Here is a 24,116-nt window from a genome sequence, read left to right as displayed (position 1 = left end):
CTGCAAGCAGCATTCTAATAAATACTCCGAGACCCTGCTGGAGGGGACATGAGCTTTTCCCACGTTCCAGTGCTGGAAAAAGAGTCAGTTTGCGAGCCGATCAGTATGTTTGGCTCAGTCAGCAGCAGACAGTGATGACTATGATCTGTTTATGGAAGGGACAACACAGGAAGGAGGGAGCCGGTATGTAGTGGGAGAGCAGGAAGGAAAGCGCTGACAGGACAGGATAGACAGGGAGAAAATGTGGAGGAGACAGGGGACAAGGATACACAAACTTATTAAAAACACAGTGTCATACCGGGGGAGATGGACAGACAGGCCAGAGGAAACAAAGGAAGATTTTGAGACAGCTAATACTAAGACTCATCCTGTGGATACTGTTTTGTAGGGTTAGCTATTGAACCTTAATACTTTTATAGTACCGACCAAAATATCTAGTCAGATTCATATTCTTTGATCAGATAGCTACTGTTTTTTTTCTGACAATTTTACTTTTTGACGAAAAAGAAAATCATTTGTCTTACTATTGGTACTTAAACCCAGGTTTGGTATCTGAACGAGTATGAAGACGGCCCCATTGTTTGGCAATGTCTTATCAACCCTTCTGTTTCTTAAAAAAGTTCATCAAAAGGTTTACTGTGTGTATTTTGTCTACAGAACCCCTTAAGTCCCAAAGCATATTTTTATGTGATTAATCCTGTTTGTACAAGATATGGATCTTATGCCAACTTTCCTTTTATTTTTGTCACTGTTTTTTTTTATATTGTGGATGTTTGATAGACACTCACGCTATCCAGTGTAAATTTCCACAAGATAAGTCTGGCTAACTGGGCTTCCACTCCAAATGTGCAGAGAGTCGGTACTTTCCACTGGTTGTCTTGCTGTGCCAAAGTCAGCAGACTGGATAATTGTACATGGACAGCCTTTTGGGGCACTTGGAAATTGGAATTTGGGAACAAAGACCACATCGTAAATCACACACTCAATCCTGTGTTTCAACCTGTGTAGGCATGGCAAAGAGCTTTGTTATATTCCTCCATCCAGAGCACTGTTGCTCTCTTGTCATACAATAACCATAGAGACTGATATCAGACACAGTAAGATGATGCCCCCTACCCTACCCTGACTTGTTATGTGAATAACTAGTGCAGCCTTAGGGACCTGGAAAAGATGACATCTAAAACAGAGAGCATCTTTTATTTTATTTTAAGATATTTTTTGGGCTTTTGTCTTTATTATAGGACAGCTTGAGAATGACACAAAGGGGGATGAAACGCAGCAAAGGGCCACAAGTTGGAATCAACCCCGGGCCACTGCAAGGACTCAGCCTACATGGGGTGCACTTTACCAGGTGAGCAAAAGGTCGCTCTATAGAGAGCATCTTTATATTATTTTCCATTTTCTGCTCCTTATCCAGGGCTGGGTTACAGTAGCCAAGCCAGGTAGTTTAGACGTTCTTCTCCCTGGCAACGTTTTGCAGCTACTGCAGTGTTCCCAAGCTGGATGAGGTATATATTCTCTCTAGTGGGTTCTGGGTCTACCCCAGGGTCTCATACCAGTTGGACATGGCATAAAGTCTCCAAACGAAGGCACCTCTACCGTGTCTTTAAGGGTGAGTCCAGTCACTCTATGGAGGAAACTTATTTATGCCACTTGTATCAGCAATCTCATTCTATCAGTCGCTACCTAAAGCTCATGACCATAGGTGAGGGTTGAAACGCAGATGAAGTGGTAAATCGAGAGCTTTCCCTCACAGCATGGCTCCCTCTTCACCAAAATGGCCGCGTTACTGCTGACACCGCACCAGTCCTTCTTTCAATCCCATGCTCCACTCTCACTCCCAATGGGAACCAACACCTTGGTCTGCCATTCTGAAGGCACTGTTCTGAACTCTATGCAACATTGAATAGGTGTGACGATCAAAGCAGCCCGACAATGTTCAGAGCCTTCCGCATCTCAAGGAGAATGTTGTCCATACCTGGCACCTTGCCGTTGAGGTGCTTTTTAACTACCTCAGAGACCTTTGCCAGTGAGTCTTCAAACTCTGCTTCCTCCACAGAGAAAGTGTCAGTTAAATTTCAGAGTTCTTCAAAGTGCTCTTCCCACTGCTGGATAATATTCCTAGTCTGCCTCAACAGCCTGAGGCAAGCCCTGCTTTCTCCTTCCTGAAAACTCCTCCCACACCCAGGTTTTTGCTTCAGTGACCACTGAAGTAGCAGGCCCTCTGGCCTCCTAGTACCTGTCTGCTGCTCCAGGAGACCCCATGGGCCAACAAAGGCTAACATGCCACAACATGCATGAAAAATTCCACAGAGATGGGATGTTATGGACAGGTGTCTCAGCGAGATGTTCTCAGGTCACTCTCACTACACATTTGGGTTTACCAGTTGTGTCCGAAAGTGTTCCCTGCCATCTAATCCAGCTCAGAACCAGGTGGTGATCAGTTGACAGTGCTGCTTCGTTCTTGACCCAGGTGTGGGTTTGATGACACGACCACAAAGTTGATCATCAATCTTTGGCCTAAGGTGTTCTAATAACCAAGCACACTTATGGATCATCCTACACTCAAACATAGTGTTTGTTGTGGCCAATTCATGACAAGTACAGAAGTCAAATAACAAAGCACCACTTAGATGAGGCAGGCTATGGTTTCTCTGTCATTGTCCATGGAAGCATTGAAGCCAGGTGGGTGGCAGACAAAGCCGAGGACCTAGGTGAGCTGACCGCTGGTAGACTGTTCTAGAGATGTGGAACGTCACCTTTCTGAATGAGAGGAAACCAGAGCTTGTACAGGAGGTAGAGCAGTACCAACTAGATATAGTTTGGCTCAGCTCAATGCATTATGTGTGTCTGGAGCCAAACACCAGGAGAGAGGCCATACTCCCCTGTCTGAAGTTATTTAGGGTCAGAGGCACTGGACAGGTTTTGGGACACTGACCAGCCCAAAGCTGAGCGCCACTGTGTTGGATTTCTCCCCTGAGAATGAGGTGGTCACTGCTATGCATGAGAAAACTTTATGCTGTTTATCAGGAATGCTACCAAAATTATTGTTTTTTATCTTTGTAAACAAGTTTAAACTCTACTATGCCATACTGTAGTAGATACTATTTTTACGTACAAGATGGACAGAACACACCAGGAACATGTTTGTGCTTTTCAGAAACCGTAATGAAAACCAAACCAAACTTCACTGAAATCACCCACTGAGATGAGAACAGATGCTAACCTGCTGAAAGGGATGGACTTTTGGGGTCATAATGGTTACACTTAAGTACTGTACATCCCTGTTGTTCAATTGTCCAAATGTCTTGCAAACAGGGTCCCAGCTACACGAACTGCATTGCATGTGACAGGAAAATTGAGATCAGTTTGTATTGAAGCAGCTGTGAAGAGTGTTTCATAAAGTAGGATTAGCATTGTAGCTAAACAGCTCTAAAGGATGTTAAATAATCTCTTTAGAAACGTTATTGATTATTAGTAACCAGTAAAATGTGTGACTTAAGTATGAGATGTTGACAGAAGCTGTGATGTTCCTGGCATCATTCAGTCCTTGCTTTTGCTTCTATTTCAAAGTGGCAATCTCGTTCTTGAACACATTTGAGAAACAAGTGCAAGATCTTCCACATGGGTGAGTTTGCTTAATCTGTAGATGAGCAAGCACATGGCCCCATCTCTCTTCAGACGGAATTGCGTCTGTGTTGTGGAGGAGGGAGGAGATCATTTTGTGAAAATGTGCGTTGGCAGCCAGGATGAAGAAATCACCTTGTTGGGAGGTGCTCACTCCAAACAAGACTCCCAGTGCTGAAATGCTGAGCTGTCTTTCCTCACTCCCTTTTGCTCCCACACACACAAACGCACACACTCTTGTTACGTTATTCATACATGCCTGCATACATGCAAAGACGAGAGCAAAAGATGTACAGATAGATAGGTAAAGATGACATAGAGGGAGGGTGTGTGAGAGCCAGACAGCAGTTTCAGGTATTAATCCTGTGACAAGTTTCTACCTGCTTTACTCCGGCAGCTTCACTCGTTGTTTTCTCCCCCCAAACCTTCCTCCTCTGACTCATCTCTTCATGTGTATCTTTCTCTCAGCCAGACTCATAAGCTGAAGATATTGCCCTATTTTAGGTATCTGAAAACTTGAAGGGGTGGTGGCTCTGTATACAGCTGCTCAGATGTTCATGTTTTAAATGTTTGAATCATGAATACATTTCCCAAATAGACCAACTTTTTTGTCACCTGAGTCAGCCCCATTTACTGATGAAGAATGTGAGATGTAGTCGAAGCTCCAGAGAAGCTACTGAGTGGACCTTTTGAGATGAGATTACTTTGTCACACAAACTGTTCCCAGGGTCAAGAGTACGCTTTCATGATAAACACCTTTTATCTTTGTTTACAGCTCTTTTCAGCTCATTGTGAAGCTGACAGGCTCTGTATTCCTTGTTTTCCAAAGGTCTAGCTAGGTGATGTCTTCAAATTGCTTGTTTTGCCTGAACAGCAGTCCAAAACTCAAAAGATTTTCAATTTATAAGGATATAAAATGGAGAAAAAGCAGGCCGTAAATCCACACATTTGTCTTTGAAGTGGTTTAAACTATTATCAAATGTGTTGTCGATTCATTCATATTTTGTATCATTTCAGTCTCCATCTCTTCAGATACACTGAAATAAACCGGCAGGTCAGACATAAACAGAGAAACCACCACCACGAGAGTCCGCTTGTCACAATGTTGTTCTTCCTATTTTAAACTATTTCTGGGAGTATTTCTCTTTCTGGTTCACAAGAAACAGCAACAACAAACAAACTGAGTGTCTGGACCTCAAGAACGTAATTTTCAGTTTCCAGAAGTGGTTTCTTCATGCCAGTATGTGTGCCAACAAACACACAAACACAACTGCAATCCTGAAGAAACATAGTAACTGAGGTTAAAAGGATTCTCAAACAACAATTTCTGCAAAGCACAACTCTGGAGGATCCAAATAGCAGCTAAAAAATAGTCTTCTCTCTTTTCTTGGATCGTTTTGGACCTGGGATGCATTGTGAAAATACTTCCAGCAACGACATTCTTAAAATTTCAAGACAGCATCTAAGGATTCATGGAAGTGTTTCAGCTTCTGCGCTCTTCCCCTGCTTCCCTCCGCTCCCATGCCTTGTTGAAATAATCACACAGACCTGCTCAGTTCACAGTGGGAGGCTGCAGCAATCTGAGACTTAAATAGCAGTCGCTCCCAAACTTACACAAACACGCTCGCCTCTGGGAAACCTACTTATTATCTCTCTGTGAAATAGGCCTGCAGCAGAGATGGGATACGCGGGAGCTATTCAAGTGTTCAAGTAGAGCAACAATACGCTGATATGAATGAGAAGCTTTGTCCCAAAATGAAATGGGGAAACGTGACACTTAATGAGAAGAAGTTGCTACTGTCGAAAAATAATTAAATGCTGGGTTAACACCACATACAGTATTGAGAAATTAAAGTTCTTTGACAGATCATGCAGAGAAGTCTGAGTGGATTTCTCTCTGCAGCTCAGTTCAAAGATTATCTATAACTATCTATGATAAAGCATGAGTTTTCTGACAGAGGAGTCAAATCAGATAACATATTTGTGTTCAAACTGACTCATTTAAAACAGCTGAATAACTTAAGGCTCCTTATTTGGAAAGTTTATAACTTTTTACACACCCCTACAAAATCAATTACGCTGTTAAAAACTTTTAGGAAGATATCGGTGCTGTTTTGGATATGAATATAATAACTTTTAATGAACTTCAGTGTGTGGGAAGCTGTCTTCGTCCTTCAGCTGTAGCCCGGCCACTCCTGTCTTACCTGTAATCATCTCCCGCCTGCTCTCATCCAGGTGAGAGGAAACCACGTCCCCCATGGTTACAGTAGAGCCTCGCAGATCCTGCAAGTATCCGGGCTGGTTACAGGTTGAATTCAAAAAGAAAATAGGCTTCAGTGGTCTTTCCAATAGTCTCAAACATCCGACCAGGTCCGCTGGGATAATCACTTTCCCCCTGAGAGGCGCACGGCACTGGCGCTGCTGCGTGTCTCCGCTCCCGCTTTGAGGAGGAGGACTGCGGCGAGGTGACGACTCCCCGCCCGGTGAGGAGCAGGAGGAGGTGAACACTAGGCTGGTTCACAGTGGCAGGACACACCCTCTGGGAGTCATCACTGGTTCAACGTGTTCCTGCGGCCCTGCCAAGGGTGTGGCCAGCACCAGGAGCTTAAATAGTGACAGTGTGTTTAATATTTACGGTGTGTGTGTGTGTGTCGGTGCACCCTTACTTTATTTGGCGTTCAACTTATAACTTACATGGCAATTAAAACGCAAACCTCCTTGTACTGTCCTTAAAGATCACCTCTAAGTAATGTGGATTATTAAGAAAAATATTTTAGGCTATACTGGTTTAAGCGCATTTCAATTTAACACTTGTATTGGGGCCCAAAATATGCGGAATAGTGTTAAAGGTTATGGGAGAAACAGTTTTCCATGATGCCTTCCGTTTGCGCCTTCCTGTAGAAAGAGCCATGCTGCCCCCTTGTGGACACGGAGTTTATTGCTATTTGATATTGAGAGGGTCCTGTATCCACTGCAATCTCAGTTCACTGTGAAACCTTTATGCAAATTCATTTAGTAACTCTTTTTTTTTAGATAATAAATATCATAATGCTAACAGAAGAGATAGATGTGAAATAATGAGTGATTTAATGGGAAAACATGCACAGTATTCTCACGGATTAAGTGAAAGTCAATAGGACATTCTCAGTAATAGTCAACTATATTGACAGAGTTTATTGCTTATTTGGACCCTTAAGTTGGTGCCTTGGCAACAGCAGCTGCTCTTCTTTGGGTTCATATTAAGAAAATGCAGTCATCAATGTTTGCACACATTAAGTAACCAAAATAATCGCCACTAGTGCTGGGACATTTTGTTCATAAATTAGAAGATCGGCATAAAAGGACTTTATTTTTTAGTTAAGTTCTTTTAATCACATTCAAGGCTCTTAATGATCTGGTGGCTTGCTGACTTAAACACATTTGCTCCTTGGGGAGCATAGATCATTCATGAATTTTCTCCAGCTGGTTCGGTGTTGGGCGATCTTTTCTGCTTCCTTCCAGGATGTTCGTGATTCCTTGATTTCTGTCTCGGCAGACCTTCTCCAGGTGTTCTTTGGTCTTCCTGGCTTTCTTTTACCCTGTGGGTTCCAGGATAAGGACTGTCTGCTCATGTTGGAAGGAGGTTTTCCTCAATGTGTGCCCAATCCAGCCCCATTTTCAATGATCTGGTACCAGAGTATGTAACTGAGCTTCTCACAACATACTGCCCAGACAGACCCCTGAGGTCTGCTAGTCTGGGTCTTCTAACTGTTCCAGAGTCCAGGTTAAAGACAAAGGGTGATGGAGCCTTTTCGGTTCTTGCTGCTGAGCTTTGGAACACCCTTCCACTGAGCATCAGATCAGCTGACTCTGTTTGTTCACATCTTTAAATCTCATCTGAAAACTTACTTTTACAGATTGGCCTTTCCTGACAGTTGATAGACTATGTGTTTAAGTATATATGCTGGTTTAGGTGTATGTATATGCTCATGTTTTATCAGTATCACTTTTGAAAAGTGCTCAACAAATGAAGTTATTATTATTATTATCATTATTATTTACTGCCCAACGATCTCCACTCCTTATAACAGTGTCACAATTTAAATCAGACAATGAATCGACAGAATTTGGCTTGGCGATATGGATAAAATCAAATATTGTGGTATTTTTTGACCAAATACCTCAATATTTATTCTGTGACAATATTGTAGGGTTTAGTATTGGTGCTTTCAAATAATATTTACACAATGAAATATTTGATAATCATCAGTAATGGGGGTTTAATTACCATGTCGGTAAAGGCAAATAATAACAAGAACAGTCTGGTAACATCAGAAAATTGCATCACTTTACTGTAATGCCCTTAAAACCAGGCGACACTTGTGATATTATGATATTGAAAATCTTGATGATATCTAATCTCATATCGTGATATAGTAAAAATAAAATAACGATATATTGCCCAGCCCTATCAGGACTTATGAGTTATAGAGATGGTTGTGGTTTGTCACATTTTTGGTGTTAAATAATATATTATATATTACATGCAGGCCTAGACAACAATTGAATGGCATGTTTCTGGAAAAGAGATTATAAAATACCTTTCGAGGTGTCTTAATAGTATAATGATTTATAATGGACTCAGTAATAAGTGCAAGACTGTAGTAAACTGTTTAAGCTAATAAGCTGCAGTTGTAGCCAGACACCCAGCACCACCAATGAGGGGATGATGCGGAAGGATACGCAGTGACGTCTCCAACTGGAGACTCCTCCGCAGCGAAGTGAGGTGAACACAGAGAGGAGGGAGGAAGCATTGGGTGAACATTCAATTCAGCACTCAGCATCATGGCACCTATCGGATTAAAGGCGGTGGTCGGCGAAAGTAAGCTTATTTCTGTTTTATTTGGTGGGATGCTGCGCCGAGCGCGCAAATGCGGCTGTGTTTGTGCGTGTCTGTGCAGGATGCGAATGTCAGTCTGTGCATCTGGTGAGGATGAGGATGATGATGAAGGTTGTGCTCTGTGGTGTTCCATTGTATCCCATTGTAAACCACGGCCGTGTAGTGAGGGAGCTGTAGTAAACCTGCAGAGGCTGGTTTGTCTCACCAGGCTCCTGCGGTGCGGATGCGCAATTGTATCTCAAGCGGCGGAGACCTGAAAATGGATTTACCAAGCGGTGATTAGCCCACTGATGAATGTAGTCATCCATCTCCAGAAGGATGCAGAAAGCCTGGAAGCAGATGCAGCCCACATACACCCTTTTAGCCATAATCAGCGTTTATTCCACGAATAATCTGCGCTGCAACACAAACTGGTTTTCCCTGAATACTGTATGATCCTACAGACAGTTGCTTCTCACGCCTTGGCAAGCTAATTATAGCTAATAATATAATTTAATGGTATTGGTTATAAAGTGGCTGGAGATTAACACTCTCCATCCGCGGGATTTCCTGATTTCAGCAGTGCCTCACCCCTCTGATGGAGCATGAAACGGTTGCATAAAACACCCTTTCTGATCCGGAGCGCCTCACAGCTGAATCAAGCTGCTGTCAGCTCCTCTACACATTAATGGCGGATTGTATGCAGGACGAGAAAGTTGTCTTTAAAATTACGCATTATCTGTGGGCCTATATTGTAACGATGAGTGGATGCCCTTTCATCATTATGATGCCCTTTACTGGCGGTGCGCCACCGATCTAACCCAGTCTGTGTAATCCTGCATCATCAGGACGCTGCAGACTGAACCGTCCAGCACTGGTTCTGTTATCTAGACTCATTTATTCCCACTGATGCTTCAGCAGTGTCGCTGTGTGGTGAGGATGCAGGCCTGGAAATAGAGGCGCAGCTCGATTCTCCTCAGCAGGGTCAACTGGGTGCAAGTGTTGGTGGTTGTGATTATGTCAGACAGGCCTGCATGGTGAGGCCAAGACTCCTAGAGACCATGTAATGCGGAGCAGGCATCTAAATAAATCAGTTTTCCCTCATTTCTTCAGCTGCACGTTCTCCTCATTTTTAACCAGGCCTGTCTGTGGTGCAGGATTTGCTTCATTTGATATATGTGCTTCGCCTTATTGATTTGGTTTCACATTTCACTACAGAAATCCAGGCAGCTCTGTAGTAATGTCTCCCTCTCTGGCAGAAAGATTGCTGAATCTCTAAATTTTTGAAATCCTTTCAGGATCAGCGGTGTATCACAGTCATGAGTCCTGCTGCAAATTCTTAAGGCCCCCATCCCCACCCAGTCACACACACTGATACACAACCACCTCCACAGTGTTTTTGTGCTATGATATGATTGGTTTGTGCTTTGGCTGGGAATCAGACCTCCCACATGGAGCCTGAAACACCAATGGTCAAGAATTTAAAAAATGTAAATTCACTTTGAAGCCAAGACTACAGTATAATGTTATATAAAGATATAATGAAGTATTTTTGTGATTGATGGTTTATGAAACTGTGACTTTTAATAGGGCTGAGGGATAAATGATGTAAATTAGATATTTAGAAGACAAATTCAAACTTATGTTCAATGCTGTGAGCTATGCTCCACACTTATTAGACTTTACTTTAATCAGTGATTATATGATCATATTGTATGATAAGATTCCAATAATAATATAGACTTACTGACCAGTGCTGCTATGGAAGTAGAGCAGATGTTTTTTTAAATGCATGCTAAAGAAATATTGTTTGGCCTCGTGCTTTATTGTGGTCGAGTTGAAAATTAGATTGTGAGTCCAGACCTGCATTTTTACAGCTTGCATCAATGATATTTGTGTTAATGACAAGATTTTTCCATAATATTGCAACATTTTTTTAATTTAAGGCCGCAAGACTGAAATTTGATAGAGGTGATATCATCTGTGCACCCACAACGTTACACAATGCAGCCTCATATGCCAAATATTGTTGTATGTTCTATACTATTTAATTTCAGACCGTGTAACTGGAAATTACATAACCTAGTTTGTAAAATTAAAGGCAGGGCACATGCAGACTGTCAGTGTCGAGTGCACCGTCTTTTCCAGAACACTGTAAACACTTGTGCGTGTTTCCCAGTAGGTGAAGGCAGGGACGCAGCAGGCAACACCTGCGCTCTGTTTGGCTGAGGTGGAGCTGGGATGGGATTGGTGGAGGTGGTGGTGGTGGGGGCATAGAGGGAGGGCGACACCATCATGGGTCCTCTCTGCAGCAGCGGATGTAGCAGCCAGAATGAAGGAGGGGGATGGGCAGCAAGCAGAGCTTCACCCTCCTCTTTTATGACTGTATGTGAGCATCAGTCCAAGAGAGCAGACAGAAGGAAAATACAGCTGAATGATGAGGGTTGAGGATCTCAGCAGCAACATGAGCTGGTAGATATTTAATTAAAAACAAAGTGGCTGCTAAGGTTGATGACACAGATGGAGCACAGTGCTTCTTTTTGTAAATCACAACCCTGTGATTAAGAAGAAACAATGTTCTGTTTTTAACATTCAGCAGATGAACACCTTACATTGTAAAGCACGTCGGGCTGTTGCACCTGATCTCATTATATTGTGCAGGTATTCACGTCCATTCCTTGTATTTCTCAAGAGGCAAAGGCTTTTTATCTTGTCCCAGACAAGGAACAGCCTGACATTGTGATAACGTGGTCACTGTCTTGCACTCAGTGAACTTAGATTCCTTAACATACATTTTCTCTTAGTAGCATTTTGATGACTATATTCATCAGTCAGCTGATCAGAGTGCTGACATCAGCTGGTTGTAATCCAGAAATTCAACAGTAGATCACACCTGCAACACGGGTTGTAAAAAAAGCAGTGTTGTTTATCAATTTAGATCGTTTTTATGTGAGTTGCAGAGTGTTGGAGATATCGACTGTGGAGATGTCTGCCTTCTCTCCAATATAATAGAACTAGATGGCACTCGGCTTGTGGTGCTCGGAGAGCCAAAAAACGCATTTGGAAAACTCTTGTCTCCTTTCATAAATCATGGCCAGGTTACTCAAGATAATCCACGGACCTTGTTGTGAGCAGTATCATGCAGGAACTATTTTCTTTCTACCCAACTACACCCGCCAATCATATCACCATGCAGAAGGAACCATGCATCTACTCACGGACAACATTAACTAGCTCAGTGCTTCCTGTGTTATTGATTTTGGGTTGAACTGTATGTCTTGTTTGGGTTGTACAACTGACAGTTTGTCCTCATTCCATGCGATTATACGCTGTTCCTATGGAGTATACGCCATATACTCATACTAATCATAGTGAAGAAGATATTTATGCAAAAGGATACAATATCATTGTACTGTTCGGCTTGTGTTGAAAGATGCCAGTCGAGTTGTCAGTAGTACTGGGCACTGAATATTTGAGAATAATGTTGCATTTTTTAGTTCTGTCTCTTGTTGCAAGACTTTGAAAACACTGAATTACTAGTTTGATATTTTAAGAATAGGATAAGGAAATTAATACCACTGTCTTGTCTGTGTGGTAAGTACAGGGCTGCAGTCAGGAAATGGCTAGCCTAGCTTTGTGTGTAGACTGGAAGTAGGGGAAAACAGCTAGCATGACTCCGTCCAAAGTTCAGTGTCTTGGCAAACAGAGGCCAGGCGCATTGACTATGCAGCTTCCCGGAGTCTTGACGTCACAGTGAGGCTAGCAGGTTTGGAATTGTTGTTCCTGTACAGAGAACAAAATTAAGACCTGTGTTTACCGACAGTATCCGTGATATTGTGCTGTAACTGAAGACACTGCACAGAGAGTACAGGGCAGATGGATAAACTTAGTTTGAGAAGGATTGGTATTGTTTGTTTTGGATCTGCTTCCCTCTTTGTCCAGTCTTTATGCTAAGCTTGGCTTATCACATCTTGACTCTAGCAGTGTACCTAACACAGGGATGTGACACTAGTATTGATCCTCTCATGTAAGTCTCGGAAAAAAAGGAAATAAGTGCATTTCCCAAAATGTTGAACTTTTCCTTTAAGTGTCTGATTGGTTGTGATGAGTCAATTCATTCTAAGTGGAAGTACGTGGAAGCAAGCCAATGTGTATTTACTCCTCTCTGTGAGAGGGCTTTATAGACGAGAAGGAAGGAAGACGGCAAAACCAAAAAATAGAGGGACACGTGCATGCACTTACTTGCACACGTATACACAAAGCTTTCATGTGACCTTGGAAGCATCAGTGAACCAGAGCATCACACACTCGTCTGGGTTCAGTGTCTGACGCAGTGCCTGCAGCCTCTGGGCCTCCATAAAACACACGCACACACACAGCTAATACGCATGCACGCTGCAAACACACACAATCCCAAATGAATCCATGCCGAAATGTCATGTCGCCGTGGTTACAGAGCATCAAGGGCTGGCTGAAATAGAGCTCTCTAATTCAGGGTTACATTGGCTCATAATCTTAATGAATTCCCCTTCTCTTTCACTGAGGAAGAGTGCTGTGTCAGAGCTGGCAGTCATCCTCCTCCTCCCACTCTTCTCAGCAGCACGTGACTGCTTTCACCATCCTCCTTTTACATACATATGCACATAGACAGTGGTGACACATTTAACACAGTGTTACAGAAATATCTACTTATAGATGATCAGTGTCGTGCAAAGGCCATGTAGCGCCAGCTAAGATGCTCTCGTGCTCCAGCGACAAGACAAAAAAGAGGAAATGCAGATTAAGGAGAAAGACAAAGGATAGCATGACGTGATGGTGATGCATCAAATTGTTAACTGTAAGAGGATTTCATATGCAAAATGATATTGATTTGGGCTTTTATGCTGTACATCAATCAGTACAGCTGGAGGAGACTGCAGAGCACTAAGAGCTTCACACAGAGCTCCAGCCAGGTTGTTGTAGCCTGCGGCACCACAGTGCATCACCTGCTTTCCTACAGTCTGCTATACAGTACACTGCCTGCCATTTTCAGCATCCTGACTTTCTTTAAATTGTTTCCCAGCTTCTCTTAATTGGTAACTACCAATTTACTAATGTTTTTGAGTCTGAGTGACTAATGGAGACAAAAGTATTTTGAAACTGGTCCTGTATTGAGTGAAACAGGCTGCCATCTAATGTTAATGGGCAATTGTGCGCTGTCAATTTACATACACTAAAGTGCCTGTTCTCGCCACTGACAGACTCCCATTGTTTTTCTAAGTGTCTGACAGCATTATGGAAAGGACACTACTGGGATAGACCTTTTTTCCCCAACAGTATCTTTATTGATTTTCACAACAATTGACAAAGACACACATGTACACACATACCAGTACGTGTGTGTTTATGTACCCACAAATAAACACACAAAAATGGACACCTGAACAAGATATCGGTATGACAATCGCAACTTAATAAAAATGAAATAGTAAAAATCATAAATTAAAGGTTTTAGGATCGTGTTAGTGTGATACACTTGAGTACACGTTACATTAATGTACAAATGTTGACAACAATTTTAAAAAAAACCCTTTGACCTAGGATAACTTATAGCATCCAGTGCTTCCATCATATGGGCTAAGTCTGTCCTCTCTAGGTGACACATGAAGGGACCTCAGATGTTGTGAAAGAGTGATTGATTACCCCTGATGGCCTGATTGAGCTTTTCTGGGGTTATATGTGTTCGCATCAGCCAACTATACTGCAGAAATTTAAGGTGTGTTAACTGCTTGTGATCGTGCTTTGGTACTTGCCCTCTCTCAGTCCTCAATGTTGAAGTTTTTTGCAGGTTCTCTCTTCATACCTTTAGTCTCTTTATGATGACTCTGAGGAGGACTTGCCAACTAGGGGGTCATATAGGGCTGTGTGATATGACGATATATATTGTGTGACGAGAAAAGAAGACGAGAGAAATGTCTGTTGTTTCATATTTTGCTCTATCGTTTATATCGTTGTGACGCAAATTATACTTTCTACAGCAATATTTTTCGTCATTTGGGCGTTTTATTGACCAGCTTTCTCGCTACCAGCGTTCCCTCTCTTCATTCACTCTCTAGCTTGCTCGACCACAGCTGCTTGCTCTCTCTCTGTCCTCCCCTCGTCCTAGTAACATTTTTATACTCCCTCATGGCAGAGTTTAAAGCTCTGATCAGTCTGATCTCTGTCACACCTCTGAATCCGGAACACCTGCATGCTATGTAAAAGCACACACAGAGGCATCTTTTTATTCATTGGATTAAAATGTGCTATATTGTGATATGTATCGTTATCGGGATATGAAATTATCTATATCCGGATATGAGATTTTGGTCATATCGCCCAGCCCTAGGGTCATATATGAGATAGACCTTTTTTTTAAGAGCAAGATCCTTTTTGTTTAACCAGAAACAGTCCTGGAATCGCTACTGCGAAACTCCGCAGACTCCTTTTAATAGTACGGTATTTGTATCATTGAAACGCCCATTCAGAGTCGACAGGAACAAAATAAAACTCACAAAAACTGTCTTGGTTCATCCTTCCACTGTTCCAACAATCACACACTCTGGTTTGGTTGAAATAAACTCGTAATTCACCCAGTTGGATGTGAAAATGTGCTATATGAGCTAAAATGACTGTTTATTTAAATGGAGTCTGGTGGGTTTGCTGATTGAGATTTTGGGGCTGTTTCTTGTTAACAAAAAGGATCTTACTTTCCATAATGTTTTCAGACACTTATGATAATAATCGAGTCTGTCAGCGACAAATCAAATACTTTTAGTGGACGTAAATTTGACTGTGCCCAAGTGCTGCAGTTTCACAGCTGCCAGCTGCAGCCCTCACTCTCAGTAATGGATCAGTTTCAAATTGTTGTATCCAGTAGTCACTTAGACATAAAAACACAGGGAAAATGGCGTCCAGGTTGAAAAAATAAATAAATAAAGTTAACGCTTAAATTTCTCTCTGGTTGGTTTATGTAGCGTACAAAAAACATGTAGACGATGTAAACACCACTTGGGTTTATGAATTGATTAACTCTAGATGGTTTTCTGCCACTTCCTGCGCTGGTATTTCTGTCAAAGAGCCAAGAACAATTAGCTGATTAATCAGTTTGATGAAATGATTAATCAGTGACCATTCTGACACAGCAGTGAGAGCATCTTCAGCTCCCGTAATGTGTTGTATTTCGAAAGTGGAGTATTTGGGGTCTGTTAAGAGAGGGATCTGATTAAATTGTTCAGGGATTTTATGTCCTTGCTCATAATGTGTGTGCGGTGCACTGTGGTGAGTGTGGGGTCTCTGGAGAATCACAATGATGTGGAGTTGATGGAGACTGTTGGCCTCCACCCACACCTTCCTTACCTACATTATTAGATCAGCAGGCGGAGAATGAGGGAGAAATTATTAAATTAGACTGCAGCCACACTCCTCTGGAAAGAAACAGTTTTTGTCACGTGATGTCCAAAGAGACACCTGTTGTCTGTGACCCTGAGACAAGCTAACAAAATGAACTTTGGCTTTTCTTGATTGGAGGAGTTAGCTGTTGGCCCCAAGTTGCATTTGATTAGATTAATGAGTGTGTACACCTCACAGTGGAGGATAAGTCTAAAAATGTTGGGAAATGGTTTGAGCTTCTCCAATTTGAGTATTTAATGCTTTGTCTGTTTAATATTTAAATGAAATATCTTTTAGGTTTTTGGACAGTATAAGAAATTCCCTCCCTCACTACTTGACAATTAATATGTCCTCATTGACACCTAAGGTTCCTTTTGAGTATAAACCATGACAACAAAGATGCGTCAGATGTGTTGAAATGATAAAGATGTCCTCTCATCTGAAAACAACAGTTAGGTGATATCATACCTCCTAAAATAATGCTATCTGGGGGTGTATAGTAGGAGTTTGATAACAGAAGGTTTGCAAAATAGTCATCGATTAGTCAACTGGTTGTAGTTGACCTCATTATGTAAGAAAATAATTTAAGTATTTTAAAAAAGACGTATTTCTTAAATGGCATTTTGCATATGAAATCCTTTTTACTGCATTAGCAACTTCTGTTCACTGATAAGGACTCATACTCATCTGAGTTTCCCATCACAGGGGCTCCTTGCTGTCAGGTTAATTGGGGTGGCTGACAATTCCATGTGTTTCGCAGGTGTATTGCAGACCACTTGCAGGCCAATTGTCTAGCTTCTTGCGCATGTTATTGCAGAGGATCTTAACGCCTTTAAAGATATTTTTGTGTCTCAGCAGATAATAATCTGCTGTTGTGAGATGTTACAAGTGTGCTAATATGTAGATTGGTACTGCGTTTTACTGCTTATGGTTAAACACCAGGGGCTGGCAATGCTAGGCCCACCGTCTTTGAAAATATGAAGGGTTAACCCACACTGTTGTCGTATGTGCTCAGATGGCTTTTGCATCTACTTGAATTTTTGGCTGTTGAGGTACGTTTATGTAAACTGCTTGAGAATGAGTCAGTATACTGCAAACATGGTCGGCAAAGGTCAGGCCGCTATACAGATCTGCTGTCAGAGTGTCTCTGTGCTCAGGTCTCATGACTCTGCCTTTTTTCTGCTCCCGTCCATCGGTGCAGGTCATGTGAAAGGGTCCTCACATTAACCTGTTTCCTTTTTTGGCTGGGTGACCTGCACTTGTCCTCAACCTGCATGAACCTTTGACCTCTGATTGGATGGATGTTGGAGGCCAGAAAGGCTTCAAACTCATGATCCTCCTCTGCTTTTCTCAAAACCAACTTGTGCTGGTTGGGGCTGGTTAGGGTGTTATGCAACTGCAGGCCCGTCTGACCAGCCTGCAGACTAATATTAGGGCATGAAAGCAGTCTAGCTTGCTGGCGTCAGCTGTCTTACACAGTCTCCCCTCTTTACAGAGGTAGTAGAGTGCACAGGCTAATGTTACCTTTTTCAAAACACCTACTGGAGATCTCATTGCCGTTGATTCCTCTTCGATTCAAGGATGAAGGAGCTCACTAAAAGATGCAACCTCCTCCGGACAAGTTTTCCTTCACTCATCATTGACAAAAACCTCACTCAAAAAAAATGTCCCACTACCTGCTGCTTCAACTGGGTCTTATCCAAATGTGCTGTTTCTGGTGGGATTTGGACCAAATAACACTTGGCACAGCAGACGACTACGTTTATCCATGAAGTCCTGCAGCAATACTAAGTTAAAGGGCAAAGGAGTTATTAGACAAAGCAGTGTAAACAAAACATAAACAAAGTGGTAGTGTGTCATTGTTGTTTTTCGTTTTGGCACACAAGCAACAATGGACATGCGCAAATGAAGAAGATGATGTCATTGTTTCCCAAATGCTCCATTTTACATGCCTACACGGATACAATGTTCTATCTTGGTAACCTCAAACTTGCATGTGACAAGAGGCCAGAACTTAGAGGAACATATCTGTTTTCAAAAATATCTTTACACGTGGAGACAGGGCCTTAAACTGACAACAACTATGGTTTATCAATTGGATCATCGTTAAGGAATGTCATGAGTTAATCTGATAATTATGTTCTTGCATTGATTGATGTCAAAAATAATGACAGATGCTCACTGCAAGATACCAAAAACTACAGATTACATGGTACATTTGAGAAGCTGTAACAGCAAATGTTAAGTAAATGATAAAATTCCTACTACAATTAATCTACTATCAAAGAAACCAGCAGCTGGCATTGATTTATTTGTAGTCAGTCAACTATTAGATGAACTGACCGTCAATTTCAGCTCTATTTTAAACACACTATGACCTCCAGTGTGTACTAATATAGAAAATAATGGACTCCATGGTGAAATGCCACTGTTATTTGCCTCCATTTTGTCCTTTACAGTATTTTTTCACTATATCACTATAGCAACTGATCATGCTTCATGACTTATATGTTGCACAGTTTTATTGATAGACTATTATAGAGACCTGGCTTGGCTTCATGTGTCTTATTTAAATTTTTGAATTAGCTTTTTAAGTTGAGACCCTCGTTGTAAAGCTTTAAGTGTTCTTTTAACACAGTAAAAATGTCTCTGAACAGAAGAGCACTGAGCGCTGTAGTTGTAACTCAGTGCTAGCCCTGCTGAAATGCCTCCCTGTCTCTTTAAGATCAGCCGTGTCAGATTCTCTCGGGAGTGATGCTGCTGTATGAAGCTGAGATCCAGAGAAAAAAATGGGTCATGTACTCATAGGTGAAAGTCCCTGAAGGGGGGAGAACCACGAGGCAAAGGGAGAAACTGTCAGCTCTTCGCTGCTGCATAATGTGTAGAGTCTGGGCTGAATGTACATTGACCGGATCAGCAATTTCATGTAGGACATCACACTGTTTCTTATTGCGGCAGATAAGCGTTATTTGGATGAAATGCCCAGAATGTGGTCTGTGTGTCTGGATTCTTAAAAAAAAAGATCGGTTTTTAGGTATTTTTTTTATTCAATCTAATGGTTTGTAACAAGAAAAGTTGTGCCTTTTGGCCTGTCCTCGTTCTTTTCTCTGCTCTGCCACGAGAATGTGTTTCCTGTGAAACTGGATGTGAGATTATGTGGCGTCTGAGGAGTGTATTTGTTCGTGCCACACTCCCTGTTTGGTTGACACAGCTGTGACACTGTTTTTTCAGGTCCCTTCCTTTCTGTCTGACTGGTGCAGTCATGTATTGTTGTGTCTCTATCAGGGGGTCAGAAAGGAAAAATCCACAGCACTGTCTCCTCCCAACGTGGTTTTCATCTTTTCTCTCAGTCATCAGTTAACAAGTGTGGGCAGCGTCCACTTAATTATTTTGTCATCATAGTTCCGTTATTGACATGACTCAGTAAAGGTCAACACGGGAAATAAGAGAGGAGTGAGGGAATAGCTTAATCTAAAAAGGATCAATTTAATCTTTTGTGAAGACAGTGGGTGAAACGGCTCACACAATCTCTGACGTTGCACAGTATTTATGTAGTCGACATTATACCGGATCTTACAGAAAATAAGATAAAATGTGTCATATAAAATTCTGGGTTTGTTTTTTTTTCTTCTTAAAGGACCATAATGGGGATTACATGAGGTCACCAAACATCATGTAGGCTACCTATAATAATGATAAAGCTGTTAGCCACACAACCCAAACAGAGCTAACAGAGTTAGGGAAATATCTATCAAGTGTAGTTTATGCATGACACGTGAAAGTCCCGAGGAGAGATCTCGTCAGGTAGATTAATTTAAGCTAGGTGATATGGGAAAGAAAAATCAAAATGCATGTAAACAGCTTAGTCTGACTAAAATTGGACTGGCACACCTAGATAATTCTGCTGGAGTTGGACTCAGTGTTCTGTGCATGCACCACTTTTTCTTTCGTGGGCTTTCACCCAAAAGAAGAATTAGATGACGTAGCAGGAGTGCACACCATGGCGACCGAGAAGCAGAAGACGCACTATATTCATGCTCCGACAGCTAAAGGAGCTAAACATTTTGAAGTTCATGGATGGTAGGAAACAGTGAAACACAGATTTATTAAAAAAGTTTCTGAACAAGAACCTGAACTACTTCACTACGCACTATATTTAAAAAGGACACAGCGCCGCCTATCGAGGCGGAGTCAGACATACATGGTCAGAAATTCGATTTTCTCTTCTGCATGTATACTCAGACAAGACGAGAAGTCCAACTTGACTGATTAGCCGAGCTGTGAACTTAGCTTGACTACTGCGTGCATGTAAACGTACTGAGTAATGTGGATAATGGCAAATAATAGAGCAGTCTGTTAAGTTTAGACTATGACATCACTTTATTGTAATTCAGTCTTTAAAACCAGGAGAAGACAACACTTACAATGATATACGTCCAAAGTCCAAGAGGATATCTAGTCTCATATTTCAGTGCTAATATAATATTGATATACTGCCTAGCTGTTAGTGAAAACGTGTATTGGTGGATGATGACTGTGTAGGGGTTAAATTCGTTCCAAATCCTGCACAGTGAGTTTGTCAGAGCTTATTTGCTGAAAATAGCTGTATGATTAAGAAATTAACAGTGGAGTAGGGTCCTTCCAGCGTTTTGTCACTTCAAATACCCCCTTTCGATCATTTGATTTATTGTTTATACAAATATTGTGTAGTGCAGCTTTAACTTTGTTTCCACAACCTGAAAGCCCACAATCCTTTCATATATATTTAGATATATATCAATTAGATATCAATTAGATTAGATATGTATCAATCAACAATATTGATTTGTTTTCTCTCTGCCGTCATTGACAAACACGAATTGTAAATGTTGTGTTGTTGCTTCTCAGTTCACCTCTAGAAGAGGATTTTATTATATTGTGTGTATAAAAGTTTTATTTTTTATGGACATTAATGTGTGAGAAACATTTCCTTGAGAAATAGGTGCAACATCTTGAAACATAAGAAAATTAACTGGAAAAACTCTAGTTAATACTAAAATATCAGTGAGGTGACTGGAGCTGCTTTTATCAGAAAAATGCTGGAGCGAGAACAAGAGGAAACACATCAGCTGCTGCAGAGGAAAAGGGAAAGCGAGAGACGGATATCCCCACCGCTTCTTTGTTTGTAAAAGTGTCTCATCCTGTAGCCTGGAGCCTCTGCTGGATGAAAAACAAGTCAACCTTTTAGAAATTAAAGTGAGCCAGCTTTAATTTTACAATGTTTACTTTGACCAATTAGCACAGATTCATCAACGGATCCAAAATCAAAGCACCTGGTCCTTAACAAAATAATGTGCGTCAGGTTTTGTTGCTTTGGTTCTGCTGTTGCGCTGACGCAGCAGCTTAGGGGACAAAACAGAAGATACTGGAAATAGACTGAAGCTGAGTCGGGGAATCTCTCTGTCATTTAGTGAGAATAATATTCTTACTATTCCAAGATCATATGTCCCATAGGAGGTCAGATACACTTACTCTGACTCACAGGAGGTGCAGGCCGTAGTCTGGCAGTGTTTCTGCATTCACTGGGTCAAATTTCAGTCTGTCACAGTGCGTATGCTGCTTTTAAGACAAATTTTGTAGTTTTTTGACAACATAAATTTGAGCTATATACACATAACTGAATGGTTTTAGTCTTTATATAGTATGTATCTATCCTTCCTTACAGCCAACGAATTCTTCTGTTCTTCCGGCATCATATACTTCCTTTCATCTTGCACTGGAGGTTTTCAAAGTCTGACACTCTGGGCAGCTCCTCAGACAAAATAGAGACCAAAATGAGACATGAAAAAATGTTTACCGGTGGATTTTTTCATACCTATTGTTATTATGTCAGGCAGTATAATGTTAATTAGCCATTAGCTACAACTTAGATTTTAGTTGAGACATTTTTTAGCCTGTGCTTGTCTTCATTTTTGCAGTGCACCATTAAAATAATGCTAAAGTAGCAGTTCCTGTTTGCAGTGTAACCATGGACATACAGACAACTGAATTCTGACTGCAGGGCCATCCACCAGATCTGTTGCCTGAAAATTAAATGTTTATTTCACTAACATAAGCCACCTCCAGTTGTTTCTGAGAATTTGGCAGTACATCCAACCAGTCGAGTGAGCCAGTATTCAACTGCAAGATGGTCAGGGACCAGCCACTGAGACATTCTTTGGTTGGGCAAACCAAATTGTTGCATCAGCTGTCAGGTGGCTGGTTTCAGACCATCTTGCAGGTGAAGAAACCAGATGTTAAGGTCCTGGGCTGATGTGGCTACACATGGTTTGTGATTGTGAGGATGGGAAATGACATTGGAGATGGTTTATGGTAGTGAAATGAACATTAAAGTCACAGGCAACAGCTCTTGTCTTCACATTTTAGATTGGCCTTCTACTGTGACCAGCCCAAGGCACATCATAATCATGCTCTTTAATCAGCATCTGTGATAGACGATGGACGTCAGACATAATAATATCCTTCTGAGTGTAAGTTGCGCTGAAGGAGGCGAATCAAGTCTGTGTGTCCACATTTGACAGAATAATGATTTCGACAAGGAGTACGACGAGTAATTGCCTCCATGAGCTCTGTGTCATAACTGCTGCTGCTCAAACTGCTGACCATGTTGATAACTGGGCCAAATCAACCTGCAAAACTACAGTAAATAACGTGTTGTTGATTTCCAAACACCAGTGGCATGCACCTCTCCCTTTCTCTTCACACAGTTTTGCATCACTTTTCTCTCTTCAGCTTTCACTTATAGTTTGATAACCATCTTATACATCCTTCCTTCCATCATATGTACTGTATCTTTCATTCTGTCCATCATGTCTGTGTATCCTTTATTCCATCTCCTATATTCTGTCATCCCATCTATTTGTCTTTCCATTCATGCTATGCCCCTCCCTCTCATAGTGAAAAGATCCAATCAGCAGCTGGTGTGTTCATCACCTGGAAGAGTTTAACATTGGTTGTTTTGGAGGCAAAAACACAAACCTGAATGCGTCCCTGACCTTAATGTCATGCGTTCAGTAATCTTTTTTGTCTGAGTCCTTTTTAAACTGTGATAATCCATCAGTATCTGTGTGGCCTCAGGTTTTAGCTGGAGCCGAAGGGCTTAACGGTTTACATTCACAGCGATCCAGCATGATGTTAAACAGTAATTCACCCCAAATGGGTTTATCCCAACACAGCTGGCAGATGGTTGGCACAGTGATCAGGCCAATATCAGTTTCGTGGCATAAACATGACCATCGTGCCATGACGTCACATTGGATAGGATTATTTTTCCTCTGTGGATCTTTGAGATCACCAGGAAACAAAGCAGAATCCCTTCCCAACAGTCTCTGTGTTTTTATTCACTCCTCACAGAGAGGATGTATTCCACTGCTGTAGATCTGTGCTCATTAACCTTGTTGGAGGCTGTATTTGACTTTGGCATGTTATTGTCCTGCAGTAAAGGAAATGCATTATGGGATTTTCAAATATATACCATTAGGACAGGATAAGGTTAGATGTCTCTGCTGTAGTGTTTTGCTTTTGAGTCAGGTGAGCTAATAGAGCCCAAACCTGCATGAATAAGCACCTTGTTTTTGGCAGCTCTTCTCTGAACTACTATAAGATACATATTATAGCACTACTTTATAGTTACAACGAAGGTAATGTTTGCTCTTGACATTAAAAGACACACAGTTACATGCAATACCGCTCTTATTTTCCCAAAGGGAAAGGGAATACTCAAATAGGGCTGCAACGATTAGTCGACTAATCAATGACTAATCGACTATTAAAATAATCAGTGACTATTTTAATAGTCGACTAAGGAGTCAGAGTCATTTTTTATAGAAAAGTACTATAAATGTACCCCAAAATACTCTTATTGCAGCATCTTATGTTGAAATATTGGCAGCTTTACACACTCTCCCATGATGGTGAACTAAAACCCTTTGGCGTGAGTATGAAACGAGACATTAGATGACATAATTTTGGGGATTGGGAGAGACAGACCGACGTTTTTCAACATTGTAACACATTTTTTGATAAAATGATTAGTCGACTAATCGAAGAAATAACCGACAGATTAGTCGACAATGAAAATAATTGTTAGTTGCAGCCCTATACTCAAAGCGTGGTTAATATTATCAGTAAATGCCGTTTCGAGATAAATATTTGCCTCCATTGTTGTTATTAGTTCTTGTTT

The 24,116-nt window shown here is 41.4% G+C and overlaps 2 protein-coding genes across 3 annotated transcripts in view; one reads left to right on the top strand and one right to left on the bottom strand.

The window, feature by feature from the left end:
* niban2a (niban apoptosis regulator 2a) overlaps positions 1 to 6,139 on the bottom strand; it is a 33,484-nt gene extending 27,345 nt beyond the window's left edge. Inside the window, exon 1 of the mRNA XM_049603548.1 lies at positions 5,832 to 6,139. Within this exon, the coding sequence (XP_049459505.1) occupies positions 5,832 to 5,886 (55 nt within the window). The 5' untranslated portion in view covers positions 5,887 to 6,139. The remainder of the gene's footprint in view (positions 1 to 5,831) is intronic.
* Positions 6,140 to 8,374: 2,235 nt separating this feature from the next.
* stxbp1a (syntaxin binding protein 1a) overlaps positions 8,375 to 24,116 on the top strand; it is a 40,462-nt gene continuing 24,720 nt past the window's right edge. The window contains exon 1 of one of the 2 annotated variants that reach the window (XM_049603821.1): positions 8,375 to 8,488. In XM_049603821.1, coding sequence (XP_049459778.1) covers positions 8,452 to 8,488 — 37 coding nt within the window. In that variant the 5' untranslated portion in view covers positions 8,375 to 8,451. The remainder of the gene's footprint in view (positions 8,489 to 24,116) is intronic. The other variant, XM_049603822.1, reaches the window with a different exon arrangement.

This window comes from Epinephelus fuscoguttatus, linkage group LG18 (assembly GCF_011397635.1).
Source record: "Epinephelus fuscoguttatus linkage group LG18, E.fuscoguttatus.final_Chr_v1".
NCBI classification, from domain to species: domain Eukaryota; kingdom Metazoa; phylum Chordata; class Actinopteri; order Perciformes; family Serranidae; genus Epinephelus; species Epinephelus fuscoguttatus.
Note: the sequence above shows the minus strand (reverse complement) of the source record. Positions and strands in the feature narration are given on the sequence as shown.